Below are 13,790 nucleotides of genomic sequence, written 5' to 3'. Positions count from 1 at the left end.
GATTCCTCCTTGTCTCTTCATGATTTGTAGCCATTACTTCTTGGCTTTTCGTCAATGTCTGTTGTATCATCTAGAGCATCAATTGCATACTCTGCATTCTTGGTTCTGGTCCTGTTGTTCCTGCCATCGTTCCACCTTTCTCCAGCTCCAATGCGCTCTCAATTGATCTTTGATTTGAGGAGGGGGGTGTTGCCGAAATCATATTGTGTGTAGTTTTTTTCACTAAATTTACTGAAGTTGCCATTTTTATCCCCCATTTATCCTTGCCCACAATTGCATATACATTCTACTTTACTTCTACTTTATCAGCAATATCAATGGTATCAATAATTATATATCTCAATATTTAACAATAATTAACCTTCCTTAATATCACATTTCAATATCTAAACATTCATATGTATTATTCTATTCTGTTTTTGATCCCTAATTATTATATATCATAGAGTTATATATCACACTGTTATCTTATACAAATAGATGTCTCTCAATTGTATCAGTTATACAGGTATTCAATTCTAGTAATTAGTTTCTCTCTATGTATATATATCTGCTTATGTCACCGTTGGTTTTCTTCCATCAGATGTCACGGTTCAAATTTATAATCCACTAGGTGTTACCCTCTCCTCAGTATCACTGTTAGAGTGTCAATTAGTTAATACAACAAGCCCAGCGGCAAAGGAAAATAAAGGGGGTGGGTGAAGACGCCCTCTAAGCGTTCCAAAGCAGTTCTCTCTCTACTGTCTCTGGTACCGTTCCAAGTTCCGAGGTGAATAAATACCAAATACTTGTAAGTTCAACTATTCTTTGGGAAAAACAAAACGGTAGAAGGAAGAGCAAGAAGAAAAAAGTCAACAACCAACCCGACTGTTAAACAATCCTTTCTGCGCCTTCCAAGTCTTCTCAGCAGTTACTATGTTCTACTCCTGTTGTCCATGCCAGGTTTTCATTCTCACTGTAGCCAATTTCCTTCAAGTTATTCAGGCTGTCAATTCCAACTCAGTATCTATACTCTCACTTCTTTTCGGCAAAAATCTGAACTGCAAAAACAGTCTCCTTCCCAGAGCCTCTTTCTTTCCAGTTAACCCTCTCTACCAACTTCGCATTGTCCTCCTCTTCTTTGGGTTGTCAATAATAGTAACAGATGTCTCGAGTTCAATTGCTTTCTCTCTCTGCTTCCTTCTTATGTGGTTGCCATCGCTTCGGTCCTAAACAAGTGGCAGGATAGCAATAGCAATAGCAGTAGACTTATATACCGCTTCATAGGCCTTTCAGGCCTCTCTAAGCGGTTTACAGAGAGTCAGCATATTGCCCCCAACAATCTGGGTCCTCATTTTACCCACCTCGGAAGGATGGAAGGCTGAGTCAACCCTGAGCCGGTGAGATTTGAACCGCTGACCTGCTGATCTAGCAGTAGCCTGCAGTGCTGCATTTAACCACTGCGCCACCTTGGCTCATAGATAGATCTTCGTCCGTTTAGTGGGTTTCTCCTACCCGCTGTGGGATAGATCCTCGTCCGTTTAGTGGGTTTCTCCTACCCGCTGTGGGATTTGCCTTATCACCCCAGCGGCTTCAGAGTTTCCCCCTTATTCTGCTGGTCCCTTCAGGATCCACAGCGCTCAGAAATGAGCCCAAACGAAGAAGTTAGAGTTAGAGGTTAGAGAGCTCCCGTTCCTCAGCTCCAAGCATGATGATGTCACCACAGACGTCCCCGGACATTCGAACTTTTAATTGCCCTTCACACACAAACACACACACACACACACACAAATAGGTTCTACTGCAGGGATATCAAACTTTAATTTCATTGAGGGCCGCATCAAAGTTGTGTTTGACCTTTGGGAGCAGGGGTGGGCATGGCCAGGGTGGGTGTGGCCAGCTCGACATCACTCCTCTCATTCACCTCCAGCAAAGTCCCAGCAAAGACTCTTTCAAGGGTGAATTTACAACTATAGATCTTATCAAATGCCTTTTTCGCTAGCACAGGCACTGCTGGCCAGTCCTTCACTATTTCCAGAATGATCCGATGGGCCAGATCTAAGCACTCCACGGGCCGGATCCGGCCCCTGGGCCTTGAGTTTGACACCCTGTTCTACCGCATCCTGGCTAGACTCACTGGCCTTACCCCCAGCTCTTGGGCGACCACTTCCCAATGCAGACCGCCGTGCCGGACAGCGATTTCCTTCAGTTTCTCGATCTCCTCCTCGCTCCATTCCTTCTTGTTGATGTTGGGATGCTCACAATTTTGCCAGTATTTCCTCAGCTCTTTTGCGTTGCGTGTTCCTTCAAACTAGAGAGGAGGCAAGATGGAATAAATGGTCACAACTTCAGTGTTGTTGTTTTTTTAATTAAAAAAAAAAGACACACAGGGGAAATCTCATTTCCAGGCAAATTTCCCTCCACTGTTCCTGCAGAAGATTTTGGAGGCACTAGGCAGAGGGACTGGGTGGACTCACATTGATGTTGGCGATCTTGTCCCAGTCGTGCTCATCATGTCTGTTTCCCAGCAAAGCTTCTTCTGGCAACATGCTACATCCAGAGGAAATACAGCCACACTTAGAAAAATATTTGTGCTGTTCTCTAGGCAGATGTTCTAACTTTAGGCTTCACCAAATCATGAAGTAGACCCAACAAAACCCTTTTATTCAGCCAATGTGAATTCCTCTCATTCATATCCAGCAAAGTCCCAGCAAAGTGTCTTTCAAGAGTGAATTTAGAACCACAGACCTTATCAGGCTTGGAGAGCTGCAAGGCTGATATTTTCCAAACGCAACGCTGTACTTAGCAAGGAGTCTTGGAAAGTCACAAACCAATTAAGCGAACTGTCGCCTGCAAACAACCTTCCCCTCTTTATTCCCTATGGGAGGGGCCATTCACCCTCCACCTGTACCTTTACTCCTGAATCGGCCCTTGTTCCTTAGCTGTTCCCTTCTCCTGGCAGCTCTGCGCATGTGCACATCGGGAACATGCTCCAGCTGTTCTTCAGCCCCATGGATCTCCAACTTCGAAGGCAGCTGATAACTGTCGGATGGTCCTGCCCCCCTCTCTGCCTCCCACACAGGCCCCTCATCAGAGCCTTCCCCAGACTCCAGGACTGGCCCAGATTCCTCCCCAACTTCCCCACTGTCTGAGTCTGCCACCAGCTCCACTGGTGGGCCACAACAGCAGATGCGTAGGAGAAGAGAGAGTTTGCAGTCATCTCCCTTCCTGGGTTTAAACGTTGCTGCACCATTTTCAGCTCAGTTTTGCTTGTTAACATACAGACAGTCCATGACTTAGAGGAGCTTAGCTACGTTAAAGTTACAACAGACCTACAGTGTTTCCCTGAAAATAAGACAGGGTGTTATTTTCTTTTGACCCCCACCCCCCGAAATAAGAGCTTGGCCTTATTTTCAGGGAGGTCTTATTATTTTTGAGGTGCAGGAGGGGGCGAGTGTGGTCACCTCAAGGCTGCTGCTGTGTTGCAATATTTTGGGGGAGGGCTCATTTTAGCGCATGCACTCAAAAGCCCGGTTGGGCTTATTATCCGGAGGTCTTATTTTTGGGAAACAGGCCACCTTGGCTTGTGACCTGGATTTAAATTTCTGACACAAGCTCGGTCACATGAGCGAACTTCGGTCCCCTGCAACACAGCCACAATCACAGCCATTTGCAGTGTCCTGTGGTGACACAGCTGTGTTTTACAACACTGAAGCCTGAAGTTACTTCTGTTCTTGGCAAAACCATGCCCATGGTGAACTACTAAACTGACTGCCCAGAGATTTTTGGCATGTACCCAAAGGAACCAGAGCAGCTTCAAATTCAGAGTATCCCACAATTTATAAGTTGCTCCTATAATCCTAGCCCTAACTTCTTAACACTGCCAAGATGGTCCTCAATCAAAGACCAGGCATCAGGGACTGAAAAACCTGCTTCTGGACAGTTTTACGCCAGGTAGGGATCCATTCAGTATACCAGTTTTCTTCAGCAACTTTAAGGAACTATCACCCAATCCTAGCCCTGCATATTGTGTAAGACCCTTATAAAAATTAGAGTTTTTCTTAGAATAGAGCAGCAGTCACCCGTTGTCCATGAGCAAATTTTAGTGGTCCGCAGAAAAATTATTTGCATTTTTTATATTGCACTCAATCAGGGGTCCTCAAACTATGGCCCCTTGGTCGGATATGTGCAATGAACGCTTGTGCTGCTGCAGAGAGTCTCCCCCTTCAGGATCTTTTTCTGCGGGTTGGAGGGGGCAGAAATTGTGACTTGGGCTCTGCTTTGGCCTCCTGGCGGGGGGCTTTGGCTGAAGACTGGTGGGAAGCGCCGTTGGTGGCAAAGAGCCGGAGGGCCTTGTTCTAGTGGGACTGCATCATAGTCTGGAACTGGCTGACCATTTCAGTCCGTTGAGCCTCCAGCCTCCAGGAGCCGGTCCCTGGCCTTGCACTCCTGTAGGTTTTCCCTCTGCTTGGAAAGCCTATGTTCCTAGTCCTCAGTGAAGTGCTTCTGCTGAGCCTCCTTCTCAGTCAGATCCAATTTGAACCAACTCTTTCTCCTGGTGGCTGCTCAGCTCCAGCAACTGCTTCCTATTGGGGCCCTAAGGAGCCAGGGTGGGTGAGGAGTGGATGGGAGGGGAGGGGTGAGTAGATGGTGGTGAGTGACCCTCGACGTGAGTGACATTAAGTTGGCCACACCCACCCAGTTACATGACCACCTAACCATGCCCAGCCAGACAGTCATTAAGCAGATCATATTAGCGGTTCAAGGGATTTAAAATTATGAATTTAGTAGGCCCTGAGATCCAAAAGGTTGGGGACCCCTGGAATAAAAGAATCTTTCTCAACTTTGGGCAACTTTGAGGTCTGTGGATTTCAACTCCAGAATTTCTCCCAAGCATGGTGGCTGGTGGAATTCTGGGAGCTGAAGTCCATACATTTTGAAGTTGCCACGGTTGAGAAAGACTGGAATATGGAATACGTGGTAGAGAGCCACATGGGCTCTTGGGAGATTTAATTAAATCATTTTAGTCAGATGCAATGACCAAGGCAGAAGTCAACTCCTTCCCCCTTTCTCTCCTGCTCCCTTTTGCCAGATCATTCTTGCTGGAAGGTGGATCTAATTCCTTTAGGAAAGCTTCCCAAACTACGCTCTGGCTCACATCCATTTCAGGGACACGAGCAGTCACCAGAAGAAGACCTTCATCATTTTGGTGTTCAAGTGGCGAATCTTACTTGATTTCATTTATTTCACGTTCCGTTTCCTGGATCTGCTTCGCCAAGATCTGCTTCTCCATCTCATCCTTGGATTTCTCCCGTTTTTCATTCAGATAATCCACCCTGTTGAAAAAAATTAGAAGAGATCTACGCAAAAAACAGAGATGGGAACAACCCCCTGCAACAAGCTGGATGATATGAGCAGTCTTGTCCTTTCGCATTTTTCCGGTCATACTATGAAATTCATCTCAAGGGGTAGAAAGAACCAAAGTCTCAGTGTGCCTGGGCCGATTCTAGAGGCGCCTCAATTTGTGTCTTCTGGAAACCCCTTCTAAGAGCAGGTTGGAGAACAGGAACCATTTATTTGAAAGTTTAAAGCCAGCTTGTTTATGGAGTGATGAAGAAACAAAGATTCTCACCCCAAGGCTGGGATTTTCTTCCTAAGGAGATGCAGCCTCAAAGTTAGACATGTTTCCTAGAAAGCTTGTCTGCTCCAAGGAGAGAAGCAACTTAGAACTAAGGAGGAATTTCCTGACAGTGAGAACAATTAATCAGTGGAACAGAAGTTGCCTCCAGAAGTTGCAGATGCTCCAACACTGGAGGTTTTTAAGATGATGTTGGATAACTATTTGTCTGAAGTGGTGTAAGGTTTCCTGCTTGAGCAGGGGGTTGGACTAGAAGACCTCCAAAATGCCTTCCAACTCTGTTATTCTATTCTATTTCTATTACTATCCCTCCAAAGTATAAGACCGTCCCAATGCATGATGGCATTGAATAAATCTCCCCCTAATTCAGCGGTGTCAAACTCAATTTGATTGAGGGATGCATCAGGGTTGGGTTCGACCTAGGTAGGCAGGCGTGGGCATGGCCAGAGTGGGTGTAGCCAGTTTGACATCACTCGGAGGCGCCCGTGATGGCCCAACCATACTTCCAGCGAAAATGGGCTTCCAAGGTCGCGCGCAACCCTCCAAAGCTCCATTTTCGCTGGCAGAGGCACTGCAGGCTGGTCCCTCAGTCTTTCCAGGGTGGCCCTGTGGGCGAGATCTAAGCCCCAGCCCCTGGGTCCTGAGTTTGACACCCCTGCTCTAATTCAAGAAAGGTTACGAAAAGCCCAAAATTGGTAGACAGAAAGTATGGGTTCGACACGATTGGTGCGGCTAAGAGGTTCTTTCCTCCTGTTTTTTTTTTTAACCAGAAGCCAAGGGAACTTACTTGAACAGTTTTGGCTGCAGCAGATGCTGTAAGCGATCGCTCACGATGGCCTGATGCAGGAGCAGCTTCTCCCGGTTTTTCCCTGGGGAAGAAGAGCAGGGTTGGGATTTAGGAAAGTAGCATTCTATGCTCAATGGATCCATCTCAGGATAGAATTCTCAGTCTGAGGGAAAAAAAGCTAGCTTTGAATGTTGTGAAGTCCTTGTCAGGGAGAGGTAGCCCAGTTTGCAAGGGAATCAAGGAATAGCAGTAGCCCTTAGACTTATATACTGCTTCATAGTGCATGTATGCGCAGAGCAGTTAGGAGAGGTGAACAATGGAGGACGAGGAGTTGACTCGGGAAGCAAAGCACATATGGATGCTGAATGGCCCCTTCCTGGCTGTGGAATAAGTAGAAGGAAAGGTGAGTGGTTGTCGTAGGAGACAACAGTTCGTATTTCTGAATATTTTGTCATTGTGTTTCGTGCGTCAAAGACTGCTTGCCAGAACTTAATTTTCAGCCTTTCAGTGGGAGCAAATGGCCGCAAGGAACTGATAAGGTCTGTTACTGCAGCTAACTTCTTGAAGGACTCTTGCTTGGATTTTTCAGTGTGTGAATGCCATTAATTCACAAGGGGTAAATAAAGAAGGTGTTTTCGTGACAAGGAGTCTGTCTCTTGCTTCTGCTAAGGCTGGGTCAGAACAGTGAGGACCCTTATCCCTTTCCCCAGTGAACGGTCCTTTTACCGTAGCCGCTTACATTTGGTAGTGATCAGCTCCTCGAAAGACTTGATGCCTTGCCTGGCCTTTTCTCGAGCGTCATCGTTGGCAGGAGGGCCCTGGGGAAAAAATCCAACAAACTTTTATTGCTCTTCCCACTTCAATCCCTGCCACAAAACAACCCCCTTCCCTGGGGGCTTCTGGAATGAAGGGGAGACTCTGTTCAGAGATTTCAGGAAAAGCAAATCCAGATTGCAGGAGAGAGAGAGAGAAAGTGACTTCCTTGGCACAGATCAGCTTAGTCCTGTTAGGAGGGACATCGGATCTGGCTGAAATCTTTCTCCCTGCATTGACAACAGCTAAGGACTACACACTTGACACAAAACAACAACAACAAAGCTGACTTTCATATGAAGGGAGAAGCAAACCAGGGAAATTAGAAATTGCTAAAGTCTATAACCATGTTATAGCTGTGGCATGCAGAGCCATTTCTGAGGGCACGCAAGGCATTGCCCTGTCACCTCTAGCACGCATGCGCATGCTGGCCAGCTGATTTTGGGCCCTGATTTTGGGCCATTTTTCACCCTCCGTTCCCGAACTTACGGTTTTTGTGTGTTGGGCCATTTTTCACCCTCACCTGGCTCCTAGAAAGCACCTGGAGCTTAGGGAGGGTGAAAAATGGACCTACTGGACCCACTGGAAGTCAGAAAACAGGCTGTTTCCAGCCTCTGGAGGGCCTCCTGTGGTGCATGGGAGGCCGTTGTCGCCCTCCCCAGGCTCCAAGAAAGCCGTGCACGCATGTCTGGGGCAGCAGGGGGTGGATCATGTGTCCACGCACAGGAGGCATGGCACGGGGGGGGGGGAGCCATTAAATTACAGGGGTGGGTACACATGTGTGTACGTTAGACCACATGCTTCTGGCACCCAAGGTGAAAAAGGGTTGCCATCACTGGTCTATAACATGCGCAGCTCCATTTGCGCGAGCGATGGGCACGCATGCCTGCTGCTTGTGCAAGTGAAGCACACCTACTCACCCGCTGCTTGTGCAAGTGAGGATGTAAGGGCATGCACTCACCCACCACTTCCGTCCCCGGTTCCAAAAGCCTCAAGGTCTAGTAGTGGGCTGGGACCCGAAGTTGGGGGACCCCTGGCCTCCAAGACCTGGTTACCGGAAGGACTACCTGTCTCCCGTGGGATCTGCCTAGCCACTCTGATCTTGCAACGTGGCCATGATCTGTACAAGCAGCCCTCGGCCTATCACAGTTCAGTTAGTGACCGCTCAAAGCTACAACGGCACTGAAAAAAGTGACATATTTCACACTCACATCCGTCGCAGCATCCCCAGGGTCACGTAATCGAAAATTCAGATGCTTGGCAACGGATTATGGAATCCCTGCCACCTTCTGACAAGCAAAGTCAAAGGGGAAACCAGATTCACTACCGTGTGGCTAATTCAGCCACTGCAGGGATTCACTTAACAATGGTGGCATAAACAGGGGGGGAAATTCACTGAACAAATGCCTCACTTAACAACAGAAACTTTGGGTTCCATTGTGGTCCTAAGGAATCCTTCACTTGTTACCTATTGGGACCCTGGAAAGGGCACTTGCTCTACAGTTGCACCTGCCCACTAGAATAACTTTTCTCTCCCAAGATCCCGACGGCCCTCACTGCTGTTCAGAAGAGCCGTGAAGCCCTGGGTCTCTTCCCAGGCCTTGGGCGAGTGGGAAGGACACCCGTTATCACACTCGTCATCTTTTCTTTTTAATGATCCAATTGTAATTTGATTGCCGTGGGCCACCGAGAGATTTTTCAGAGCCAGGCAGCATCTGAGTTGAATAAGTTACCATTGCGGTTATACTTACAAATCCGGATGTTTTGTCCTTAAAATATGGCTTCATAAAATGGCCCAAAAACATATTTGCTGGCAAGGATTTCCCATCGCTCGATTTCATGCCTTTTGTTCCAGCCAGCTCCCAGGTGAGTTTTTCCTGCAGGGCATTCAAAAACAGAAGGCTCCCATGAAGCCAGAATTGTGGGCAACTGCATCCCAGAATTGAGATGAAGGCATCTCACCACCCAATTATTCAGACATTTCAGCTGAGTGAACATCCTTACAAAATTCTCCTCGCTTCTAGCAGGGCTGGGGGAAAAGTGCAGGGCTTGCAAGACAAATATAAGGATTCTGAAAACCACCTGGCAACAGACTACAGTTCTTGTTGCTTAGCAACCATTAAAACGTATGACAGATCCCAAAAATGGGACTTATGACCGGATGCAAAATTCTAATAGGTTTTGAAACTTTAATTTACCCTTTTTTTATTTATTATTGTTCTTCCTCTTCACTATTTTGTCATTAACACAGTATCTAGACAACAGGTTAATAATTTGCAAATAGAATTAGTTTAAAATTTTGGCGGCCTGTTTCACAAGGGATAGGAAATTAATATTGTTATAATATATTAATCAAGGTGGCTCAGTGGCTAATAAATCAAAAAAGGGTAAATTAAAGTTTCAAAACCTTCAGAATTTTGAATCCAGTCGTTAAGTCCCATTTTAATGGTTGCTAAGCAGCAAGAACCAAAGTGGTCCCTATTTTTCTATTTGCATTTTTTAATGTGCTTTCAAACTATTCGGCGGTTCGAATCCCTAGTGCTGCGTAACGGAGTGAGCTCCCGTGACTTGTCCCAGCTTCTGCCAACCTAGCAGTTTGAAAGCACATTAAAAAATGCAAGTAGAAAAATAGGGACCTTTGGTGGGAAGGTAACAGTGTTCCGTGTGCTGTTACCTTCCCACTGTGACAGTTACACTGTCCCACTGCGACAGTGTTGTGGGAATTTACTTCTGGTTATCAGCAAAAATTGCCCAATAGCATACAATGGGTTCACTTAGTAATCATTGCAAAAAAAGGATCATAAAATCAGACACAGTTACATGATGACCCACTTTATGAACAAAGTTGTGGGCTCGATTGTGGTCATCTGAATGGCTGAATGAAGCACATGGCAGGCAAAACTGAAAGGCCAGTTGCTGACTTGTTGAGCAACAAACGTGTACAGATAGTTGCTCTGTCCCTAGAGCTAGTTACCAGTCAGTCATTGCCTTTTAAAGGCATTTATGCTTTCTCAAATTTACATTTTGATCCAAAAGGGGTCATGGGTCAACAAACCAAAGGAAAAAGGGAGGGAGGGGAATTTCACAACAGGAGAAATTATAATGTGTGTGTGTGAGAGAGAGGAGGGCTGGACTTGTGTGTTGGAGATCATACCACATCTCCTCTAAAGCTATTTGATACTCTGATCCCCATTAATCTGTGAAATGGGCATACTGTGACAATTCTTCTGGGAAAGATGGGTCTTAAAGGAGATGAGGCTTTTCCACCCTGCTCCAAGCTACCCGCAGTTTAACTCACCTGTTGCTTTTTATTTTGGGCAAGGAGTTTGTTGATCTCCTCAATCTTCTCCTGAATCACTTCCTGATAAACCAGGTTCATTTGGAGGCAGGTTTCGGGGGTTTGAGGTAGGTTGACTTCCTCCTCATCTTCCTCACTATCATCTTTCTCCCCTCCTGGGTCCACCTCCTGAGACAGAAGAAGGGATTAAAGCTAGAAAATTGTTATTCCTGAAAACAAGAAACTCCTCTAAATAAAAACGTTAAGGTCAAGGACTGCAGAATGAAAAAAAAAAAAGAACGTTATGTTACTACACGTTCATTTCTTTTTTCCATCTTTTGCTATTATTTTAATGCTAGGCATTATTTATCTTTAATCATTAGAATCCAGAGAGTTTATGGATTTTGTTATTTAGCTGTATTATACGAGCCAGTTGCATAGTTTTAAAGTCCTTTTATGAATGGAAAGTATGTAAATTGGCTCTTTGCAAAATTGGCTGTACATTTAAACTCTTGAGTATTAATATTCATTAATAATAATATAAAAGGACAAGGCAGGTTTCAAAAAGCAGCTAAATGAACAAGAAACTCTGCTTTCTCCCAATTTCAAGCCATTTCATTGCTTCCTTCTTTTTAGTCATTCCTGTATTTCTATAAAGATGAATGTTAGAAAGGAAAACATGTCCAGAAGTGCAACAATATTCAAAGGCCTCCCAACTTTCAAGGCAAATTCCGATTTGTTACTTGCCATCTCAAGTTGAGTATCAGATTCATCCTCTTCCAGGTCATCTGAGGAGAGAAGAGATAAATGTAAGAGAAAGAAACATTTTAATTATTTATTATTCATATGCAGCCCACTTGGCAGTTCTTTGGGCAACTTGCAATGTAAAGATTTCAAAAGATAACTTGGAAACAAGGGACTACTTATAACTGTTGCTGAGATGGTGACCGGGAAGCCCATTTCACATATAGTTTACAAATGATCATTACGATAACAGTTCTCTAGTTTTGTAATAATTAACAGTCCTGTGAGTTTCTATTAATTTCCATCAGGACCCATCACATTTTTCTCTTGTGGTGTTTTACAATAACATTTAAGCACTGTGGACATCTTCTGGAAGCACAAGGTAAAATTTTAGCACAAGAATGTTGTTCATAGTACTGAAGGCCCTGCTTCTGGTTTCAGTTATTTCTCTCCTCCCCACCAAACTGGGGTCCAGCCACTGGAGACTTCTGATGCAGAAGGATCTGAAAAGGCAAGATGGAGATCTTTTCCACCAGGCCACACCTTCCTCTTCAGAGCCAGATTCTAAGCTGGAGTCCACCGCTCCAATCCTATCTGATGGAATGACTGGGCCGAAACTCCTCTCCAGCTCTTCAATCTCCCGCCTGATTTTCTCTCGTTCTGCCTCGAGTTCCATTGCTGAGGCGCCTGTAAACAAGTCAGAAAAGTCAAATAATAGAAAAGGAATAGGAATTGGAATAGAAGAGGAGAACAGAACACTGAAAACAGAATATAATTCAAACAGAACAGAACATAGAATAGAATAGAATTAGAACAGAATGCAGAATGGGATGGGGTGGGACAGAACAGAACAGAACTTTGTCACTTTAAATGTACATTAATACATTGAATATATTGAAATGAAATTTTGAGAGTGTTCAGCTCTCAAAGGATAACCATGATGTATATACTCACATATCCACAATATATGACACAGAGAAGCATCACAGTCTAGTATGAATGTATACATGTACATGGTGCAGGGGAAAAGAATGGGGAGAAAGAATCCTGTGAATTTATAAGATGGACGGCATAAGGAACAAAGCTGTTACAGAATCTAGTAGTCCTACTTTGAAACCTCCTCCAAGAGGGGAGCAAAAGAAACAGTCCACTGTGGGTGTGTGGGGTCTCTAACAATGCTTGGAGTCCTAAGCACATAGCACTTATAAGCAGCATCCTGAATGACAGAAAGCAAACTTCCTATAATCTTCTCTACTGTCCTCACCACTCTCTGTAGGGACTTTCTATTTGAGGCGTTGCTGCCACTGAACCAGACAGGGATGCAGTTTGTTAAAAACTCTGTAAAAAGTAGCCAGGACAGAAGGCGAAAGATGTGCTCTCTTCATCCGATGCAAAAAAATACAGATGCTGCTTTGCAGCTTCCCTAAAGATAACATTTGAAGAGCCAAATTCAAATTATAAAAAAGGAGCCACGCTTGTTTCTTTCATGCATTTCATTTATTATTATTTTTTTTCACTGTCCAAAGGATTCTGGGAGGCTCCTCAGAGCAGCCCGTGCTGTATTTTTACGACCGATTTTACACCCATTTGATTGCCATTCGCAGGTGCTTCTGACACGAATAAGCGCCACATGCAAAATAAAGCACCCTCCCAACGTGTGGGTGGGAAAGGGACCCTCGAGAAGGGCCCGAGAGGAGCAGGGAGAGGGCTTCTCCTTTTAAGGCGCCCACCCTGCAAAAGCCGCCCCCCTCCTGTCCCCGGTTCAGCTGCGTTCACACGACACATTCGCGCTGCGGGGATGGCTCCAGCCTATCCCAGCTGGTCCAATCATAAAACACAGCTAATCCAGCCCTGGCTTCCCGCGGGCCTAGCTGTCGGCCGCCGCTCCCCCGGGCCGAAAGAAGCTGCGGCTGCCCCAGCCTAACCGACGACACGGATCTCACCTGCTCAAAGCCGCTACGGTTGGAGGAACGCTTAGGAACCCTCAGCCGGAAGCAGGGGAAACATACCGGGTAACGGACCAGGAAGTGACGTCACGCACGGGTTTAATGAAACCGGAATTACAAGCACCTCTTTCCCGTTTCAGGAAAGAGAAACCTCCACCTACTTCTACTCTTGGGCCCAACGATCGCCTAGGCTCCGCCCTCCTGTCTATTCGTCAGCCATTGCGCTGTTCGCTTTCTTTTCCGGGATTTGCCAATCTGTGGCCGCGGAGCATCATCCAATAGCGGCGCACGACGACAGGGAGAGACCACATGATGTCTTGGGAACAGCCAATCAGAAGGAAAAGAAACGGAAATGGGGGGGTTTGCTACATGTGACGGTAGCCAATGAACGGAGAGGATGCAGTGCGTCCGGCGCGTTTTCACAAGGAACCGCTCGGTCCGCGCGATCTCCCGCGGCAGACGGGCGCGTTACCTTGCGTGCTTTGGAAGATACATAACTGTCACGTAGAGGCTCCCAGTTCAAGGGCAACCCTCCTCAGCCTCATTAGACGATGCGGAGCGAGCCGGCCTACCCCGCAGGGTTGTTAGGGAGAAAATAGGAGCGCT

General features: G+C 45.9%; 1 protein-coding gene across 1 annotated transcript in view; it reads right to left on the bottom strand.

Annotated features, from left to right (window-relative positions):
• SNAPC4 (small nuclear RNA activating complex polypeptide 4) overlaps window positions 1-13,259 on the bottom strand; it is a 44,579-nt gene extending 31,320 nt beyond the window's left edge. The window contains exons 1-10 of the mRNA XM_032233365.1: window positions 13,182-13,259; window positions 11,782-11,925; window positions 11,242-11,282; window positions 10,516-10,683; window positions 8,969-9,094; window positions 7,144-7,222; window positions 6,405-6,486; window positions 5,211-5,315; window positions 2,457-2,529; window positions 2,126-2,290 (exon numbers count right to left, since the gene is read on the bottom strand). Coding sequence (XP_032089256.1) covers window positions 2,126-2,290; window positions 2,457-2,529; window positions 5,211-5,315; window positions 6,405-6,486; window positions 7,144-7,222; window positions 8,969-9,094; window positions 10,516-10,683; window positions 11,242-11,282; window positions 11,782-11,914 — 972 coding nt within the window. The 5' untranslated portion in view covers window positions 11,915-11,925; window positions 13,182-13,259. The remainder of the gene's footprint in view (window positions 1-2,125; window positions 2,291-2,456; window positions 2,530-5,210; window positions 5,316-6,404; window positions 6,487-7,143; window positions 7,223-8,968; window positions 9,095-10,515; window positions 10,684-11,241; window positions 11,283-11,781; window positions 11,926-13,181) is intronic.
• Between the last annotated feature and the right edge of the window lie 531 nt (window positions 13,260-13,790).

Source organism: Thamnophis elegans, chromosome 16 (assembly GCF_009769535.1).
Source record: "Thamnophis elegans isolate rThaEle1 chromosome 16, rThaEle1.pri, whole genome shotgun sequence".
Taxonomy (NCBI): domain Eukaryota; kingdom Metazoa; phylum Chordata; class Lepidosauria; order Squamata; family Colubridae; genus Thamnophis; species Thamnophis elegans.
The sequence above is the reverse complement of the archived record's forward strand: the minus strand, read 5'-3'. Positions and strand labels throughout refer to the sequence as shown.